This window comes from Chaetodon trifascialis, chromosome 10 (assembly GCF_039877785.1).
Source record: "Chaetodon trifascialis isolate fChaTrf1 chromosome 10, fChaTrf1.hap1, whole genome shotgun sequence".
NCBI lineage: Eukaryota > Metazoa > Chordata > Actinopteri > Chaetodontiformes > Chaetodontidae > Chaetodon > Chaetodon trifascialis.
Window position 1 is genome coordinate 10,478,800 of NC_092065.1, and position 21,469 is coordinate 10,500,268.

A 21,469-nucleotide genomic window follows, 5' to 3' on the forward strand; every position below is an offset into this window, starting at 1 on the left:
AGAACGGAGATGTCATTGTGCTACATAGCTAGCTAGCTACATTCATAATACATAGCAACAGAAAAATGAAAAGAGTGGACAAGTTGTTGAAAGTCAACATGCAGAAATAGCAGCGTTTGAATTAACATAAAAAACACAAAATTTACTGCTGCAAGCAATGATCTTAACATGACATTGGTAGGACCGATGCGTCACTTGCTATTTAGGGCATTATGAAACAAAATAATACGCCTCTGCCCAACAAGACATTAGGTGACATTCATAGTAGTTCCCCAAATCAAAAATCAAAATGATGAAAATACAACAAAATGGCAATTCAGTCTGATTAGCTGGCTATTGTTAGCTAGCTAGGCTAATGCAATGCATTAGTTAAGCCTGTCACTCTTCCTAGTGTTAAATACTGTATGAATAACACATGACAGGCATAGATGGAGACAATCAGAGAAAGGGACAAGAGACGCATATAATTAATGATGCATTATATTTGGAAATAAGCAAATCGGAGAATGACACTGTGACAAAACAGCTGGAATCACAACTAAACCTGTTGTTGCTGTGTTTAAGGTCAGGTAACTGCACTGCAGTGAAGTTTGGTAAGGATTATCACGAATCTTCATTAAGATATGATTAGATAATATAAAATAAGATATACCTTGTTATTTAATTTAATTCCATTAAGATGGTACAGGCAGCAATAATAGCAAGAATATTAAGGAGACGTAAAAAAAAATAACAACATAGACGATAAAAAGGGACACAAGATAAAATCAACTATGTATATGTACATTATATACAAAAGTATACATATAATATGGAATTTTTTTGAATTGCACATGCAGATATGGATGAAATACAGATACAATAAAATACAGAGTAAGAGTAAAGTAGAAGCATGGAGGGTTCCTAGTCCGCACATAACCATAGTCCGGTTTGAGCTCCATTCTCAAGCTCCACGCTCAGCTCCCAACAAGGAAGCTTACCACAGGAAATTGCCCTTCAGCCAATTTAAGATTGTCCAAGCCAAGCCACAGTGGCAGCTCAGTGTGGTTTCCTCCCACTCATTCTCTGGGCTGGAGAATCCTTACCTATCTTCGACGTGTATCAGTGCATCACTCTCAGGGAAGCATGCGTGGTATTTGGGGTGGTGGGACAGCTTTAGACTGACCCCTCCCTGTCCCACTTGTAGCAATGTGTCAATAGAGATTACTTGCACTGTGACACGTGTGAAACACCTTAAACTGTAATGAGCTTTTCCAGTACAATGCGCCCAGCTGACCACACTTTTCGAAGCCTTTAAATTGCCATTATTTCCATGGTTACAGCAGGTCATGCTCTAGCTATTTGAAATCAGGCTGGTGCAGGACTTTCTAGAGGCTTCTCTCCAGCACCCAGCGGATTACCTTAAAGAGGCAATTGCCATGTAAATTTCAGGGTGGTGCGAATGATAATCATAGTCAGAAATGGCTCTCCACCGCAGATTTGATTTGACTTTGATGAGTGTAATCAGGAGACCATCAGGTAAAGGACTGATGGCACAGTGTTCCTGAGATAATGGGAGAGGCATTTACACTTGAATTTAGTATAGCAAAAACACAGCTTCAAAGGACAAATCTAAGCTAACCTTTTGTTTCTCTGCTTTCTCTGTCATCCCCTCCCTCCGCTTGGCTCAAGGGGAAGAGGAATAAGCCAGGAGTGGAAACAGCAGACACTCCAGACTCGGCACGTGGGCGAGGGGAGAAGAAAGCCATCAAGTAAGTGCCTGGAAACTGGTTGGGGTAGAATAATCTGGTGATAATGAACTCCGTTTGGTTCAGCTTCGAGTCCCTCCATGTACACAGCACAAACAAGGCAGAGAAGGAAGCCTGTTGTTTTATCTTGAAGAGCACAGTCTCTGCAAGAGCATGGCAGGACAGACATTAAATGAAAGGTTAGTGATTTAATCAGTATAGATTAAATCTGCATTATCTTACCTGTGAAGCTTTTGGCTGGACGAGTCTGCTCCTGCACTTATCTTATGGGTTGTGAGATAGGTCTCCCTTAAGTGCAGGCCTTTAGCCACGCCTCTGCATTGCTTCAGATGGTGCATGTTTAAGTAAACGCAGGGAGGCTGGAAGGCTCTTTGTGAAATTGTGGGAGTATAAATGTTTGGGGGGATTTTTTTTTTTTAATCTAACATTTCTTACAGGGCTCAAACTAAGATTAAGGTATTTTCCGTTCTTGATGAAACAAGGCTATAGGCCAGTACCAGAAAATGTCAGCTCTGTAATGCTAAGTACAATCCTTATTTCCACAAAATGCCTCTATTAACCTGCTCATCACTACTTCTCTTCTGTAGCCTGCTGTCTCGGCTATTTTTTGGATGTCTGTGTTTACTTTTTATTTTCTGTGCGGACAGTTTTAAGCACTAAGGATGGGCCGTGTGAACGTATTCTGACTTGAGTCCCTTGGTCTCTTGGTTTTTTGCGTTTTCTTTCTCACTGGCTCCAGCAGCATTGGTGTGCTCTGTTGGCCATTTCAGCTTCAAACTTCTTGTCTTTGTGCACTGCCTTTCTCTCCTGCTCTGTCCCTGTGCTACAGCTCTGACCACTGCTGTGTGACTTTTATGACATCAGTGATTCTGCTCACCTTTTCCTCCTCTACTTTGACTGTCTGCGATTTACCTCTCTGCCTTGTGTCTTATGCGTTCATGCGCTCTCACTGCTCACGCCGAGGATGGGGGCCAGACTTCTGAATGTTTACTCAAATGTGTTTCATCAGTGGTGCCGTGCTAGATCAACAGAATGTAATCACATGCTGTATGTATTCATCAAATTATGACTTCCTCTTTTCTTGCTGCCTATCTTCTCTATCTCTTTGTGTCTTTGCTACAGCACATTGCTTTATGAAAAGCTTTTGTCAATTCCTTTTTTCCCCCAGGCTGCCCCATTTTTTTTAATTTTTAAATCGGACCACTATGGTGATTTGTCAACTTCAGGTGGAAAAATAGACGATAATCTGGGCCTTTTGTATTTGATGCTGCTGTAAAACCAACCCTCTTCCTCAAACCAAGCCCTCACATCGTCTCCAAAAGCAGGAGTGCCGAATGCGAATGGTTGGTTGGTGCCAAGGCTGTCCATAGTTGTGTTGCTCTGACCTGTCTCTCTCTTTGGCCGCAGTGATCTAGACAGAGACTTTTGGAATAACAATGACAGCAGCACAGTGCAGCAGAGGTGGAGCTCCTATCCGCCCAAGGAGTTCGTACTAAACATTTCTCCCTATGCCCCATATGGAGATCCTCGCCTCACACTCAAGTGAGTCTTGGTCCAAGGCTGGTAAGAGACTTCCCCCTGAGCAGGGCTGTAACGAGGCAGGGGCAGCGCCACTCTCCCCTTTTCCCCGTTTCCTTTTATTCCCTTCCCTTCCTGCCTTCCCTCCATTCCTCTCCTCCACCCTCTCACATCATCCCCTTTTCTAGCTGTGCAGCCACCCCCACGAGCCACTCATCAAACTGAACCATAGGATGTGGATGTTATAATGCCTGACAGCTTATTAAATCCACCTGGTTTCATAATCTCGATTATTTTTCTTTTCCCGAGGACCAAATTTTCTCATGAGTAACCGGGGATATTTAGCCGAAGGCCTTTAAAAAAGCCCATTCTATAAATGTCATAGTGTTGCAATATACACAAACTGCACATTTCTAGACTTATTATTGCTGCATAATGCAATTTCCATCAACAATAGTAATAACGACGACAATAACAACCCACCCAATGTTAGCACACTGGAGGGCAAAAATGGTTACTAATGATTACTCATAATCTGCTTGGGAAATGTGAGTGTAGGAAATGTCATACACGCACATTAAACCATCCCCGCGACAGCCATTCGACTATTACTGCAGCGGCAAAGCAACACAGCCCTGAAACATCCTCAGGCTAATTTCTGCCGCTACTCCTCACATCCTGTCACCTTTTAATGAACACAGAAGTGCATGTTCAGATGGCCCCCCACTCCCTACAGCCCTGCTGGTCCCACTAACTTCTGACCTCTAACCTCTCACCTCTCTCCCATGGGGCGCAACCATGGAGACGGACAACCCTCGTAGCCTCTCTCTCTCTCCAAAAGATGTGTATACTTTAACCCACCTTCTCTGTAATCTGTGTATCTCCCTGTCCTTTGCTTGTGTGAACTGAAATTTGCCGGTTGTTGTTGTTCTTGTTGTTGTTGTGGAGGGTTGACCGTTAAACCAGGTGCCAGTGTTCACCTGTGGTTTGCATCATCTGTGGCTTCTCTCTGATCCCCATCAACCTAATATCTAATGTGTACTGCACTAACATTGTAGCACTTGAACTGTGTCTACTGTCTATCATACTGCAAGATAAGGCAACAGTGTTTTTACGTGATGAAATAAAAGTAATTTCTTTTCACTGACTTGGCACTTGAATCCAATAAAGCAGTAGCAAGGTCATACCTATCTCTCTCCGGGCACCGAGAGGACTCTAAGCTTAGACATCCTGCTACCAGGAACCTGTCTGATAAACTGTCGAATAACTGGTCATCTTTAATAGACCTAGCTGTTGAGGACGCTGTGTTAAATTGCCTGGAGAAAGGAGGCAGCAGTGTGTTTATGAACACGGTGGATATTTGGATTATTGTCTGAAAACTCTGCCTGAAGATGATGGCTGCTGATCTCAGGAATCCAGCTGTAGAACCCAGTGCTTGTTCTAAAAAAAAAAAAACCTTCAAGGATGTTATTTGTTGTCCGTGAAGCTGTTTCTCGAGCAGGCCCTGTCTTCACAAGTTTCTCCTCTGTCCAGCAGTGAAAAAAAGCACTTTTCACTTAGCAATGCTGTTTTATCCGCAGTGTGTGAGTCAGTAAAAATATTCAATTAAAAAAAGACGACAACATGAGCTTGAAAATTATATGTCTGATGAGGAGAGACAGAGGACGACTTCCTGACTCCAACCAATAATATGCCGTAAAGCCAACAGACAGCTGGGAAATCATTTCCTGTTTCAGATTCTCTCGAGATCAGCAGCTTTCAATCTCTGTAATGACACTGGGCCTCATTTATCAAACAGGTTACCAACCCTGCACCATCAATCTCCATGTTTAAGGATTTATTGGATTGGAGGTTCAATTCCATAATTTTTCAATATTGAACTTGTATAGTTGATGTCAGCAGCAGCCATGACACAATCTTGACTAAATGGTCACGGTGGGCCGTTTTTCAAATTTCGTTCAGTGAATTATATTTTTTGTGTATTATGCTTTATTTGATCAATCTGACAGCTTCAAGGTGAAATACTGTCAAAGATTATGTGGCTGTATTTCTTTTGTAAATCACTTCTACTCAGTGAAGTTCAGCCAGACACAGGATGGATACCTGAATGCTACGTTCCTCTAAATGCTCCTGATGATTCATGCTCCCTTTTATGTGTGTGTTCCTACTTTTAATAAAGAGCAAAGATGTTTCACCTTGTGCCTCGCGCGATAAATGAGGCCCATGTCTCCTGTGTTGACCGGTGCTTCAGCAGTGTCATCCATGCTGTTGTTGTGATTGATGACTTATCCACATGCACTGTCAGGTCAATTGGTCAGAATTAAATGTGAAAGGTGACCTTCAAAGGGACGTGATGCAAGTGTAGCAACCCCCCCAATCCCACGTGCGTACACCAGGCGACAACGTCTCCTGTGCCTCCTGTTTTGTGTCTCCTCAAGCAGGAGCACCATGCATATTAATGAAATGTAGTCATGTCACCAGAGGGCACTACTGTGCTTTATGTTTGATCATCACTGCTTTCAGAGTTGACATGACATTTGAAACCTAAAACCAGCTTTGAGAATAAATCTGTGTCGACAACTGCTCTTAAGTATGAACACTGATTAATTTCTTTACCTTGTACCTTTTCTTGAGGTCGAAATGATTAGATTGCCCTCATGATCCTTTTTACTGTGTGGTGCCAGCATTTCAGGACTTCCTGTTGACTGTTATTAATGCTAAGTGGTGATCAAATGACAAGTAGATCTTTGAAAAACGAAATATTACACATTAAGATCTAAAAATAGAGTGTAATCGATCTTTTACAGGAACAAATATGCTTGTATTTAACCAAATGTCCCTTTGGATGACTTCCCAAACGAGTCGATTATTTGCTCATGAGGCATTCAGTACAAGTCATCCTCCCGTTGCTCTAAGTTGCTACCATGGAATTGCTTTGTGTAGTAGTACATCTCAAGCCCCAAATGCCTAAATGAATGAGAGAATGAGAGCTAAATAACCAGAGTCCACACACTGTTGCCGCTAGTGAATGCTGGCAGCTGTAGTATTGGTCCTCCAGGCCCAAAGGAGTGACTTCTTGCTGGTTTTCCACCCTCCACAGGCTCCCTGTAAATTCTTCTCCTCCTCTACCTCTTCCTCCCTGCTCTCCTCTCCCCCATCCCTCTCTTCCTCCACACTGGACTCCAGATCTTTTCATCCACCTGCTTCTCACTTGGCCTGGAAAACTAGACCTGCCCCCTCACACACTCTACTGATCTGTCTCACTTCCTTAGCCATGTGGTTGCTCAATCTATTATCCTGTATGTGCGTGCGTGCGTGTGTGTGTGTGTGTGTGTGTGTGTGTGTGTGTGTGTGTGTGTGTGTGTGTGTGTGTGTGTGTGTGCGTGTGTACATGTGTGTGTGTGTGTGTGTGTGTTTGTATCTGTCTTTCTCACACTCTTTGGTCTTTTTCTCCTCTGCCTGTCGTTATTCTCCCTCTTCTATACCCTCTGTCTGCTGTGGGACCTCTGCACCCTGTCTCTGTCTCTTAGTGGGGCAGTGTCAGGGGGTCAGAAGGGGGCAGCAACTGGGCATGGGGATGATGGGGGGGGTCCTTATCGCAGTGACAGCGTGAAGAGCATGGTGACAGAGGGAGTGAAGGCTGGGAGGTGGCAGACCGTCCAGGGCCACATGCAGTCCGGAGGATTGAGACCCAGCGAGTGAGTTCAGAACCGGGTAGAAAAAAGCGAACATTTGAGTGACTGTGCAGCAGAATAAACACATTACTACTACGCACATGTTATCCTGACAAGTTGTTCCTTCTGCAGCAGCTATGATTAGATGAATGAATCAGTTCAGGGAGTGTCAGGTCAAGTTCAGCAGGGAGGAAAGTGCAGCTCAGGTGTCAAGGTGAGTGTGCAGGCACAGATCAAGGTGTGAGCACCAGGGAAATGTGAACTCTCGTCATCACAAGAAGATAACAATAGTTACTGGAGCTGTAACACACTGACTCAAACTTTCAGCCAACACAATCGGCCCAGCTGCTCCTGCTTGAATCTGCAGGAGACTCTGATTTATTGGAGGAACTGTGCTGCCTGCAAATGTATCCTCAGAAATGCAATCCAGAAATAGTTTAATTTTCACACCCTGCCTGAAATAATGCCTCATACCATGCAGACTCACCTTCTAATTAAGATTTAGCCTGAAATGTCAACTGCATGTCGATTACTGACTACACGTAACCCACAGCCATGAAGTATGACATGATTTAGGGTCTATATTCAGCGTGTTGTAAATGAAGCAGTTAATTTTTAGTTCGTGATTTTTTTCTTGCACCTTCCTTTGGCACCTCGTGCCTGTGATTTCTTCCTCCACAACACATTTACGCTCATCACTACCTCCTCATTCTTTCCTCCTCTTCTCATCTTTCTTTTTGCCCCCTGTCTATAATTGGATTCTATTTTCAGGCTGCTATAAGTGTCTGTGTCTCTTGTGTTTGTGTCTCGCACCCCATTTTCTGTCTCTCCTCCATCGTCACCCTCTGCTCTTATCGCTCCCATCGCTCTCTCCATCTTCCTGTCGCTGTGTAAAGCCACTCCTCTTGTTCTCCGCTCTTATGTTTTGCCCACTAACTGTTTCATCTCTTGCAAAACCTTCCATTTACCTCTTTATCCTTTTATTTGTGGCAGTTAAATATGGTGCATATCACACTAAAAGCCTTATGCAAAGTTCTGTTCGGTGAAGTAATGCAGAGCGGAGTAAACTGCACCTAACTGATGTGAATAGCTCTCTCATGACCTAATTCTGGTAGTCTGGGTTACATGGCGATCTGAGAGAGAGGAGGATATATTTAGTGAGTAGAAAAAAATACAAAAAATATGATACAGGATACTGTAGAGCCCTAAAAACAAGAATGATGTACCTGTAGGTAAGTGATGGCATCTAAATAACATGGCACATACCCTCATGTTGATGTGTCTACTTGAAGATTTTTAAGAAAGGCAATGAGCCAATTAAACAGCGTTCATAAATGGGAGGAGTGGAAAACGACAGGCTGACAGAGGGAGGGAGTCATACTGTAGGACTTGGTTGGCTGTTGGGATGTCTCTAGAGGTGCAGCATGCATTTAAAAGACGAAAAAGACTTAGAGAGAAAGGAAGAGAGGCTATCAGAGATGGGAAAAGTTGACTGACGAGTAGAGGACATGGGGATCTCTCATCAGACAAAAAAACCCTCATCAAGAAGGCCGGGAAGCTGCAAAACCACGACCCACACGCCTCGGCGAGGTCACGTGGCGGAGAATCGCACTACGCCCGTGCGGACAGTGCACATCCGACCATTGCCTGCGCGAAGCACACCCTCACGCAAACTGCACGCTCAGACGGCGCAGACACGCAAGGCGAACACACATCTGACGCAGACGCACAGGGCGAGCTCACAGTCTGCACACTGCTGCCCGACGCGGCCCTATGAGCAGTACACAGCACACAGCGATCACTCAGGCTGCACCTTCTACTGCTATTTCTGCTATTGCTGTTACTGCTGCTGCCTCACGTTGCTCTCTTTCTCTCTCCTCCTCCTCCTGTCTCCACCTCCCAACGCTCCTCCCTCTGCCTCCTTCTCCACTTTGTCCTCAAATACCACTCTTCCTCCTTCCTCCTCCTCCCGCTCACCATCATCAACTTCCTGTTTGGATGAACTTTCCTGTATCTATCCTGACGTCAACCTGACTTCTTCTGCTGTGTTGCCCTACTGCCCCGTGCCACCTTGTCTCATCTCTGATGATTCTTTCCCTCTCTTCTACGTCTCATCTCCCGACCTCACCACTTCTGACCAACTCACCTCCTCTTGCCACGGCTCCTCTCCTACATCTACTTGTTCTTCTGTATCGTCTGACTCCTTCTTCCCTCCTCATCATCCTGTCCTGTGCCGGCCGTGGCCTTCTTCGCGCTCTCTTTCCTCCCTGCTTCTCTGCCCTCCCAGCTTTGGGGACCCAGTCTTATCCTATGCATCCACTTTGGAGCACATCCCCTCTGGGCCGGCCCGGCCTCGGACGCTGCTGCGCCAGCAGAGCCTTCAGCAGCCTCTCATCCACCCACCAGGCCCTGGTCTCGGCCATCCACCCACCACATCTCAGAGTTTGGGACAATTGCACACTGCACCTGGACAGCCTGGGGGAGGCGGGGGTGCTGGGAGAGGAGAGGGAGGTGGCAGCAGTGGTGAGGGTGGGGGTGCAGGTACACGAGGTGGTCCCCGGGGGGTGCGGGGCAGCCCAGCAGGAGCAGGTGCCTCTCGCTATAGGGGAGGTGGAGCAGGAGGGCGCTCACGTGCCAATCCTGGCAGCTGGGATTACATGATGGACCAGATGCGGAATCGCGGCCTGGACGTCAAGTCCTTCCTGTGAGTCTCTACAACTCTTTCTTCATATATTCATGGAGTCTTTTGTAGTGTCACCTGCTTAGGCTTCTGTCTCTATCTGTGTCTTATAGTATATGCTATGCTATGCTATGCTATGCTATATGGTGTTACTTTATGCATTTGTTTAAGATATCTCTTTGCGTTAATGTATAACCCTTTATGTCTTAGAATTAAATAGTCTATAATCTGTCTTATAGTCTCCATATGTTTAAGCACTGACTAATCTGCTTTTACCTTTATCTTGGTGAAATACTTTTCTGGGCCTTTTCTTCTGAGGGACTTTCTTTCAGTTTCCATCTGATATCCAGGGAAGGATATTACTTCTGTCTGTCAAAATATCTACTGTATGCTTGTGTGCATATGTGTATAAATGAGTCTTGTATGTGTGTGTTTTTGTGGTTCACGGCTATATGAGATTGTGTGTTGTGGAGCATGTGAAGGATTTTTTGCCCCACAAAGTTTAGTCATTGCTGGCATTGTAACCCTGACAAGGACATTTTCTATATATAGTTACAAATGCAATTTAGCGCATATGATATCTTATCATGTTAATATATGATGATTAAGTTGAATGCAGATGAGGAGGCCAGAGGTTGGCGGATTTGAAAACTCTGTTATAAATGTAAATAAGCTGTTGTCTTTTAGCTCTGTGCCTCGTGGTTGCGTAGGAGATGGATCATCTCATCAAAACATCATAGATCACAAGTTGATGGCAACAATTATACATTATGTTAATTGGATTTTATTCTTAGAGAGGGGGTACATATGGTTACTTTACATGTTTTATGTCCCTTTCAAAGCTCAACTGCATGTGTTTAATGAAATAATAAATGGTGAGCAATTACAGTTTTCAACATTTGTTCATATAAATGCACAGAGCTCTAATAGTGATCAGCTGAAAGTAATTACCAAGCTTCTTATAGAGCAATCTGTTATAAAATGTGGCTCTCCTAATTTTAGCACGGGTGGCATCATGTGGGAGAAAAAATGCACAGGAAGTTGTGACATATTGTGGGCTATTTCTATCCAATTCTGTGATAAATTGTTCAGTGTTTACAGTCTATGCTCTGCTAAACAGTAACATCTGTTTGGATGGCATTCAGCCTGTCTGCTGCAATTGTCTTTACAGGACGGAGCTAGTGGTGCTAGTTCATAATATTCATGAGATGGTGTTTTAAAAAGTCACAGTATATTTTGTATTCACACCATCCCAGTCAATTACATGATGTTATTTCTGAGCCGTCCTTTGGAATGACTGTTAAATGTCCTTTTTAGGAGACACACCAGTAGGCCTAATCCGTATTTCATGAGTATTTGCAACTTAAATGGCACCAATTTTTCTGGTATCACTTAAACTTTTATGCTAATAGTAAATCTGCTGGCTGTGCTGCCAGCCTGGTGACGTGTGTCAGCATGTGCACATCACACAGTCCACGTGTCACTGTGCATCAGGACAAGAACTAAGGTTAAGCAGCTGTGTGTAGATTTGTGTTAACCCTGAAGCATCGATCTTATGTCACCAGCACCATTGCTTCCACAACATATTGTTACTTCAGGCCAGAAGCGGAGGGAGGGCGCATTGGGGGTGATGAAGGGATGAGGAAGGACACTGTCAAGGTACAACATGTGTTTAATGTCCCTTTGCACTGAATCCATTTTACAGTAGCTTTCCACCATTGGTTTTTATTTTTTATGTGCATTAAAGCCTCTCTGGGCATTTGAGTATGACATAGCGGAGCTAATGCCACCGGCTAAGCGAGCATTACCGTTATAACACATGCCACCACCAAGGTCACTGAGAATTTTGCCAATAATAGACAACTATAGCGCTCATCATTTTAATGTGAGATCAAGGTCATTGTTGTATTTCCTTCTATGCAACAGCAACACCTCATATGATTGATGAGAAAGTGGTCCAGTACTAGACATGACCCATTGTTCAAGACAGTTAATTCCAATCTTGGCCAGATTCCCTATCTGGGTGAAACATTGCCCAGTGAATATGTTGATGTGATTGACACAGATGTTCCTTTGCAGCCATTTGACCAATCTCTTGGGTAATTGGTCTTCATGCTTTTTTGGCTTAAAATCAATAATTTATCTTAGTGTCATTAATGTCGGTTCCCTTTCTCGCCTCTCCTTCTTAATGTCCCATGCATTGATTTAAGTGTTTTACCAATATTCTTGAGGGTTAATGCTCACACTTGAAAGGTGATGGGAGAAGAGGGATCCAATAACCATTATACTGTACTTAAAGTATTAGTACAAGCACTATACTATTATATCATATAGACTACTGATTCACAACCCGTAACTGTAATAAGATAAGATAAAATAAACATTTATTGATGGCACACGGGGGAAATTAAGTCATTACAGGCAGTAAATATTATGAAGAGCAAAAAACAGTGACACAGAAGGGTCAAGATATACATGATATAGAATAAAAAAAAAACAGCTCTGTATATGTACATTATGTACAGTACTAAATGCCATAAAAATGCTATTGCCAAATACTCTTATGGGAAAAACTACCACTGTCATATGTTGTATGCACTTTAGAAATGCTGTTGCACAGAAAGGACATTGAATTTCATGATCATATGTATTATGCACATGTACAGTTGCCAATATGTAAAATGAATAGCATTATTGCACAGTTGAGAAAAAAATATACAACAGCTTAAAAATTGCACAAGATTTAATGATGGGATGGATAATGTGAGCATATATTAGCATTGATAACAGCAGTGCAAAAAACCAGTAGGTCTATGATGTAGAATTGGGAAAGACAGCATCAACACAGTGCTAGATTACAGTGTCCTACATACTCCGAAGGACCTCAGTTTCTTTGCAGGTGCAGACTTTGGCCCATCCTGTAAAGGGCATCTGTGTTGTTTGTCCAGTCCAGTTTGTGGTTAAGGTGAACACCCACTTATTTGTAATCCCCCGCGATGTCAATTTCCAAGCCCTGGATGTTCACTGGTGTAGTCTGTGATACGTTCCTTCAGAAATCAATCACCTCCTTCGTCTTGCTGTGTGCAGGTGGTTCAGTCCACACCAGATCTCCCTGTACTCTGGTTCATTCCCCTGTGATACGCGTCCAACGATGACTGTACCATGGGAGAACTTCTGGATGTGACAGCTGTCGGTGTTGTGTCTGAAGTCTGTAGAGGGTGAAGAGGAATAGAATAGACATATTGTTAAAATAGTCATGGATAAAAGGTTGAAAAAGTTAGCTAAAAATAATGAATAAATTCTGGTAATATCAATAAAATCACTTCAAATTAACAAATGACAGTGAAGGGATACTGGAGTTAATCTGAAAGGGCTTGTGGCGGTAGGTAATACATAAAAGGTTGGAAAACACTAGTGTACATGTACAGAAGGGAAATTATTTGTGGTGTTGCAAGAAAAGGTTTTGACAGTGTTTAAGAAAGATGAAATTGTGAAGTTTAGGGTGATACCTTTCAACAGCTTGGCAGTACCATACTTTCTTAGCTGAGGTATTGTAACGCAGTCAGAGGCTTAAGCTATAGAACCGTGGGTGTGGGTGACAGGAAGGAGGGCAGGAGGCAGTGATGAGGAGGCAGAGAATTAAGAGTAGAGGATAGGGATGAGGGGGAAAGGGGATTTGGAGAGCAAGTGTAGCAGAATGGAGAAGATGAAATGAGAGAAGTGCAACACAGAGAGTGAGAGAGCAGTGACCCAGAAAACGGTGACACACACCGAGCACCTCAAGACACTGTGTCACTCAAATAGAAACAATTAGTCCAGATCTCCTTAATGAGGCTTAATTAAATCTTAACTCTGGAGAAGGACGACAGGCATGTTCGATGGGAAAGGTGAATCTGGAGGGAAAGCAGAAGGCAGGTTGAACAACTCGATAAATTACTGAGTGTGTGGGTGGTGTGGTTCATGAGTGTGTGAGTGCACAGGCCTGTACATACCTTTAACGTGTGTGGAAGCATCTGAATATCACATCCATTAACAATCATTAACTAATCATCAGCACTTCCTGTAATTATTTGTTGTCTATATGATGTGAACACAGCCTGCACCTGGTGTCAACACCTCTCCATTAAAAGCATTATATTATTATTAATTTGGCCTTTCAGGTTAAGGTGTCTCCTTAATATCCTTCCCTGGACAAAGTGCTTACTGCTGGGATGTTATGTGGTGTTGCAGATTCTCCCTTTATGACAATTTTCTCTGTCACTGCTTTCTCTGTTTACCCACATATGGTCTCATATTGTCCCGCCGCCTCTCTGCTTTGTGTCCTCGCTTTCACCTGAAATGACCTCTCCTTTCTTCTCTCCCCCTGCACCACACCTTCTTTATGTCCGATTTCCCTATCCTTTGCATCTGTTCTCTCTTTCTATTCCTGTTCCTATCTCTTACCGTGTTTTTTTATGGGGAGCCAGTGAAGGGAAGATGGTGGTCCTGGCTTTGGCCATTGGTGTGGCCGAGCAAGATGACTTTGCCAATATCCCTGACCTGCAGGAAACAGCACAGGCAGCACCACCAGCCAATCAGGAGCCCCCTCCTGAGAAGAGGTACCAGATAATGTATGAGAGCACTTGTTGTATGTGAGAGAATGGAGTGCAAATGAAAAGACGTGAAGGATATAATATTGAAGAAAAACAAGAGATGGTTTCAGAGTCTAGGTAGGGGGCACTAGTTTTGTTTTGTAGTGTTTTCGGTGAGTCACTGCACTTAAGTGCATTGTGCCACACACCTGCACCTGAAATAGCACCAGTGCGTGACGCTCTGTCACAGAAATTAAAAAAAAAAAAAAAGCTATGAAACCAAATGTGGAAAAAATACCTGTTATGCTGAGATGAGTTAAGAGATAAAGCAATTTGGATGTTAGCTGTAAAGCGGTAATGAGCTCATAAATCACAGCAGTGCAATGCCTACTGGTACTCCAGTCCTTTTTACTGCTTTTAGGGCTGAAATTTCAGTGGATCAAATAAAACGGTGTTTTCTCATGCCAGTGGTCTTTTTATCCTGACCATGATAATTATCTCTCCTATCACAATGACATTTTCCTCCACCATTTTCATCTCTATTTGTTTGTCTCCTCACTCCTGCATTATAGAGACCTCCCATTGGTAATTGTCGTATTTCCTTTGTATTTTCATGCTTTTATTATCCCAGTCCTTTCTACCCGTGTGTTCTTTTTTTTCCTCCTGCTCATTAGCTTCCTTCAATCACCCTCTGCTGCTCTGAGAGTCCCGTCTCTGTAGCTCCACCGAGGGCCCAGAGAGCCTCCTCATTATTCCACAACATGGTAGTCACTTACATAAACATGTTGCTAAAAATAAACCTTTTCCTTGCCAGCCACCTTACACACTAGAAGCCAAAATGCTTCCACTCATCTATAAGGATGCACCACTCTCCCTCGCATCTCCCTATCTCCCAAAATAATTAGTTTTGCATTCTGTTTAGGAATTGGACCAGCTTTTTGTTGAAAAGTTTAAGACTAACAAATGAGTACAGTGGCTGCGTTGTGCGAGACAAACCGCTCAAACCACACTGTGCTTGTGCTGTTCATTGTCGGCCATGGATGCTGGGTTTGATTATTTGCGCCAGCATGTAACACCACAGAGCGGGAGTGAAATCCCACGTTTGGTCCAGCCTTAGGCAGATGCGACACACTCCATTTCCTCTGCAGTCCAATTAGGTCGTTTTAACCTCACTTTGATTCTGTGACAAATTGGAGACAATTTGGAGATACATAATATGACGCACACCTTAAAACAAAATGGCAGGGGAGGGTGAACAAATTCTGATTTACTCGTCACACCAATTATTCTTCATTCACAAGTGTTTCATCAATTTGACACATGATTTAAAACTAGGGCTCTATTACAATACCGATGGTAACTGTTTTCTTATCTAGTCTACACAGCTGCAGTATCAAGCTGCACATGTGGGCTATGCAAGAGACATTTGCACGGTCTCTTGTGTCTTCAGCATGATAGCAATTTTCTGCCCTGAACTAATAAGCACCTTTATTTTTCATAAAATTTGCCTTTAGAGCTCTGCTACGTCAACACCTAGTGAAAGCTATTTGTCTCCTGGTTTGTCTGCCTCATTTTAGTCTCTTGCCCTCAAGCATCCTGTGGCCTTTCCCCAGAGTCCGCACAGCGCTGCATAGAGTCGCAAACAAGCATGAAAGTATTCTTTGAGTAAGAATGTTGCTTTTTGTGAACATCAAAACTATCTGCATTGTTCAGGATTAGTGCGAGAGGCCACGGAGGAGTACAATTTTCTGTGTAATTTACTGAGCTGCTGGCTTTTCCAGCTTTTGTGTTCACCTGGAAACCTCCTTAAATGAGTTGTGAAATCCACTAATAGACTAAACAACAAGCAGGAACTGCAGGCTGCTCAGGCCAGCACGTAGCCAGCAGGGCTCACCTTGAGTAATGGTGACTGTGTGCATTGTGCTGTTTTATAGATTAACCTGAAGTTCATTTAATATCTTTCACTCAAAACAGAATGAGTGGCAGCGTACACTGTTTGAACAATGGAGATCTAGGAAGTAAATTTAAAATAAATAAATAAACAAAAAAAAATCTTGGCCTTTGAGCTCCTGTGTGTCCCTCTCCTGAGCTGTAAACTAATTCCACTTGAGCCACTTATTATGTTCTTCATTTCATGATAGATTACAAATTCAAATGTATAATAAATGATTTAGCCACACTTTAATTGGATGCTAAATTTAGAGGCTCAAATAAACATTATAAGTCCACAGTGTATTAGAAATGCAAGGTGTAAGCTTGCTGGGAGTATATCATTCCCTGTGGTGTTAGTGCTGACTTCACAGATGTCTGGCCATGATTTAATCAATCACACTCTTGGCATATTGCTCATTCTAAACTGAGCTCTCGAGCTGCCTCGAGCTGGAGACAAAGCTGTGCTTTCATTCCTCTTTCACTCTCCACACCCCTTGTATAGCCATATCATTGCAGTCTGTGCATTTACATCAAACATGTCCTTCATGTGCCCATTACTCATCTCCATACCTGCATCACTCATGTTATAGCCCATGAATTTACTCAACTAAATCGATCATCTGAAATGATTTCAGGCAAACATAAAGCCTCTGAAATTAATGTGAATAGTTTACTTTCCGCATTAAAATTATCAGTGCTTACATGGAAATGAAATCTCTCCACTGGTGATGAATATCAAAGAGCTGCTCTGCTCAGCTGATATGTAGTGCTCAACAACAGTGAACCAGTGGTTTAAAGTCACTAAGTGCATTTACTCAAGTGCTGTACATTGTACTTTATTTTGTAGCTATAGTTACTGTACAGATTTACATAACAAAACATGAATATAATGCATTAAAGGTTAAACCTCTGATAGCCAGCCTTTTTTTTGGCTTGTGGCCTCTTAATAATAATAAAAAAACATCTATTGTGGACCCATATCACACTTCAGATACCCATGAGTTGCTCGCAGTTCAACCCAAGGGACGTTTCCTCTTTAAACTTCTTGGACGCTTTCATTTAAGTATTTGAGGCACAAAGAGATCAGACAAAAGACCAGTGGACTAAACTACATAGCAGCATATAATAAATAAATAAAAACTAGCCCCACATCGACCAGCTACAAGTCTGAAATGCTGCATCAGTATTAACAATCTAATAATGTATTACTTTCTTTGATATTTTTAGGACATTTTGCTGGTTATACTTCTGTACTTAAACTTACTTTAAGTATGAGTATGAATGTAGGACTTACTTATAATGGAGTAATTTTACATATTGCTAACTAAAAGATCCGAGTGCTTCATCCACCACTGGAAACAACAACTCCTGGCATTATACTACAGTTAGCCAAATACTCCTGCTAATTGGAACATGCATGTAAAGTACTTCATAAATAACAACAAAGAGGCTTTTCATATGGCCTTCAGCGGCATGTTAACGCTTCACTGTTGCTTGGCCATACTCAAAGGCAAGCCAAACAAGCACACTGCTATCCCCACTGGCCACGAGAAGGTGTTACAGTGCATGATATTCATTAGGCTCCTTCACTGACCTTGTGTGTGCGATCACTGGATGAAAGTGTTCGGCGTGGCCATTTGTTTACGGAGTGAGGCAGGAGCTGACTGACAGTTTGAACTGTTGGAGGTAGTGATAGAGACTTTCATACCAAGGTTACACATTTTCAGGAGAGAGAAGGCTGCCCGATTAAATAGCAGAGGAACTCGACTGCATTACGAGGTTGTGTATTGTTTGGGGTCTGGGGCCACACATGCTGAGATGTTTATATCCCAGGCATCTATAGGTTGTGGATCTTAGAAAGCTTAATTAGGATGTTAGACTGGCTCGTTAATGCCTCATTGGTCTCCACTCATACAATTCTGCTGCGATTCAGTGAACCTATACTGTAGGTTCTCCTCCAGTGTTGCTATAAAGAGAAGCCACAATCCCCGAGAGCTTTGAATCTAGATCTCTGTCTGAGCAGCAGGAGAACGGCCCAATGAGGATGGAGGTTTGCGACAGAGGAGGCGGGATATATCCTTGTGCTACATTAACATTCAATCCACTTGCCTGTGGTCTTTCAATTATTCATCCATGCATGTTACATCGTTTTGTGTAAGCCAGTGGAGTTATTTCTTCTTTCAGAAAACGTCTTGCAGATATTGATAAATATAGATGTATACACTGCCTCAAAGACGTGATGCGCTCTGTGATTCTCTGAGCGTCTGTTAATTGCCAAGCGGGCCATATAATAATTTATGCTTCATAATTTATGAGCCTGTTACATTTCTTAAATTTACATGAAAGGCGAAGACAAATACAACTTATGGCGGTTATGACCTTTTACCCAAATCAATACAAATGGTTATTTATTTAACGTCATGACTTTGTGTTCTAACTGCATTAGCGTGAGGAGGATGAGTCTCATCTTTATGTGGAGGAGGATGTGTGTTTAGGCTAATGTATAGAAAGGTCATTCTGAGGTCACATATATGAGTGGACCACAGTTTTTAGGTGGTTATTTCAGACTTTGGTTTCTTAGGTATTACAAAGAACTGCTGTTATAATGCTTGTGGATGATGTAATCTGTATGTATGTTTGTACATAAACATGTAAATTGATTATGCTATGCTTAGCTAGTCTGACACAGTGCTCCTCCTGTGACAGGGGCTTTATAGGCCCGACTAATCAGCAGTGTCCTCAGGGACTCTGGGTAAGACTGTCCCAGAGGCTCTGGCTCCCTGTGGCCACCACGCTCATCTATGCATCACAGGGGGAATGTTGAGATGCATTCAGTTACGTGCTAAGAGAGGGAAAAGTAGATAGCACTAAGGCGGAGAAAAAGAGTCACAAAGAGAGTAGGAGGAGGGGGGCGCATTCATACATTCATCCATCCATATGTCAGGGGAGGATGAGAGAAAATTCAGGGTACAAATCCATCTTCCATCCATGAGAGTAGTAGCAGAGGGTACTTATTGCACTCTGCACATCCATGCGTTATGCAGGGCTGAAGGCAGCACTCTAGCCAGCAGGTACATGCTGGCACACATGCTCATCTCATACATACAGATAGATGGATGGCGGTTGGGGAGACAAGCTATTTGGAGCATTAACCTGGGACCCCTGTGTCCTGCCTCAGAACAGGTGGCACATCTGCAGCAGCCTCAACCTCAGAGGCAATCTTTGGATTTAATGGGGATTCAAAACATTTGGTAGACCCGTGTTTGGAGTTTTAATGGACTCTGAAAATGTTTTGATGATTTCATGTTGCTGAAATTCCCTGGAATGATAGGTTAGTTATTTTAATTGAGCTCGGAGACATGAATACTAAATTGCAGAGAGTATTGGGAGGCCATAAAGGGAGGTGGGGCTCAACTGCTGTACTGTAGATAGAGTAGACACTAAGCTCATCTTTGGATTCAAAAATAATCAGGTTTGCAGTGCTTTACTGTATTGTAGCCTGCCTCCAAAGTTAAAAGCAGTGGAGTTAATAATCACCTGAAATACGGCTTCTAATAGAATTTAAATAGACATAAATCAGCATGAAGATCACCATTTGGCACCCACTGAATTGTCTTGTTGTTTCCCATTTCCATTTGGAGTTCAGTGAAAGAAGCAGATACACAGAAGGCAGCATTTAGCACCTCCCTTGTTGCCTCCTCCCGAAATGGGATTTCAGTAAATGATGCTATTTTAGACACATTTCCAGTTCCAACATGCAGGAAGTAATTAGTTAACTGCAAAAGCATCCATATTTATACGTCGCAGCAGAATGTTTGGTCGTAGCCTGAGAGGCGAAGCAGCCGGGATGACTGGCTGACTTGAGTGTGAATGTACATGTGTTTCATGTGGATGGTGAGTTATGTAAGCAGCGCCGTGCCTCAATGCTGTGGATTTGACTCTGTATGATCCTGGGAAGTATGCTGTGGCCCCTGACGAATGATAGATCTAGTGGGCGGCTATGAAATTGAGCATAGACATTGAAATACATCACTTCATGGTCTCAGGCGAGCGTGTTTGTTTGAGTGTGACATGTTTGCAGAGGGGTGGGGAAAAAAAAAAAAGAGGGGCTGGGTTGGGCTTTCTTTCTCGCGTCTCTCTCCAGCCTAGAAGTGGAGTGTCTTTCCCCCCCTCCCCCTCTCTTCGAGCTGCTGGCCCTCGGTCAGGTAACAAAACAGGATAGTATCACAGGACGGTGAAACCCAAAGTGGCCCCGCCTGCCTCCATATGTCTGTTCATGTGAATGTGTGTGTCTGCGAGGCTCTCACCCGTACCTGTCATATATCCTATACCTTATCTTCTTTGTTCTCAGTGTGTTTGCCTGTTTGCTGAACCCCTCTAAACACACCCTTCCCCTGCGCCCACTCCCAAGAACCTCTTGTCACACACACCCCAAACCCCCATATGTATGGTCTGTGTTTCTAGAGCCGTTGCTATGCCAACAGCCCACTTTCTGTGCCTTAGCTGTGGGAGACTCTGATCTGAACTCGAGTCCACTCTGCCTCCCACTGGACACTGTAGTCAACTGCAGGCTTTAAAGCATCAATTTCCATATCAACCCCCCAAGGGGTCAGACAGAAACAGAATTGGCACCGAAATGTAGCAGTTGTAGGATTACCATCTGCCACAATTAGCATTGCTTTTTTAGAAATTAAATAAACCGAAAGCAATCTTTCATTTTCAATCCACGATATACTGTGTGATCTGGAGGAAGTATCTCATTTTCTGCAGCCCCAGCCGCTTTCTTTAAACAGCCTCGAGGCAGCGCTGGAGCAGAGGACCACCTCAGGTGTTGCTGAGCAGGGCTGGTAGAAAGGCCATTCCCCTGGCTGCACAAGCTCTTACCTGAGAATGCACTGAACCCCTGAATGAAGCATGAAGGAGAATGAATAATTGAAGACATTCACTCCCCCATCGATACTTGGGAGGTGGAGGAGGAGGGAGGTACCTTGCTTTACTTCAAGCCTTAAGTCTCCTTGCTTTAGAGCTCCTTTGAGCAGACCCTCAGATCTTGAGTTAGTGTTTTACCCCGCCTTTTCCTCTCCTCTCAAACTCATTGCCTGCAGTTTGGAAAAAAATAAAAAAATAAAAAAAAAAATAAGCAGACCCCTGAAAATGCAATTACCTCCCTTGGCAACTAATACAACTAACACCAATTGATGAATATTCCCTTCCCTTCTCTAAATGGTTAACATCCCTCCTTCCCCCCCGTCTCGCTCTGGTTCCTTTGCTGGTTGAAGTGATTGTCTGTTTGCTTGTCTTGTTTGCTTGCTTTTTCTGTCTGTCTATTTGTCAGTATATTTTCCC

General features: G+C 43.2%; 1 protein-coding gene across 6 annotated transcripts in view; it reads left to right on the forward strand.

The window, feature by feature from the left end:
* syt7a (synaptotagmin VIIa) overlaps positions 1-21,469 on the forward strand; it is a 71,028-nt gene that overhangs the window by 40,102 nt on the left and 9,457 nt on the right. For 2 of the 6 annotated variants that reach the window (XR_011602536.1, XM_070972178.1), the window contains exons 3-7: positions 1,672-1,751; positions 3,156-3,290; positions 6,797-6,964; positions 9,228-9,644; positions 14,087-14,218. Coding sequence is in view for 3 of the 6 variants with exons in the window: in XM_070972178.1 (XP_070828279.1) it covers positions 1,672-1,751; positions 3,156-3,290; positions 6,797-6,964; positions 9,228-9,644; positions 14,087-14,218 (932 nt within the window). In the remaining 3 variants the exon portion in view is untranslated. Of the gene's footprint in view, positions 1-1,671; positions 1,752-3,155; positions 3,291-6,796; positions 6,965-8,302; positions 9,645-14,086; positions 14,219-21,469 lie in introns of those variants that run through there. The other 4 variants (XR_011602537.1, XM_070972179.1, XR_011602535.1 and 1 more) reach the window with 2 other exon arrangements.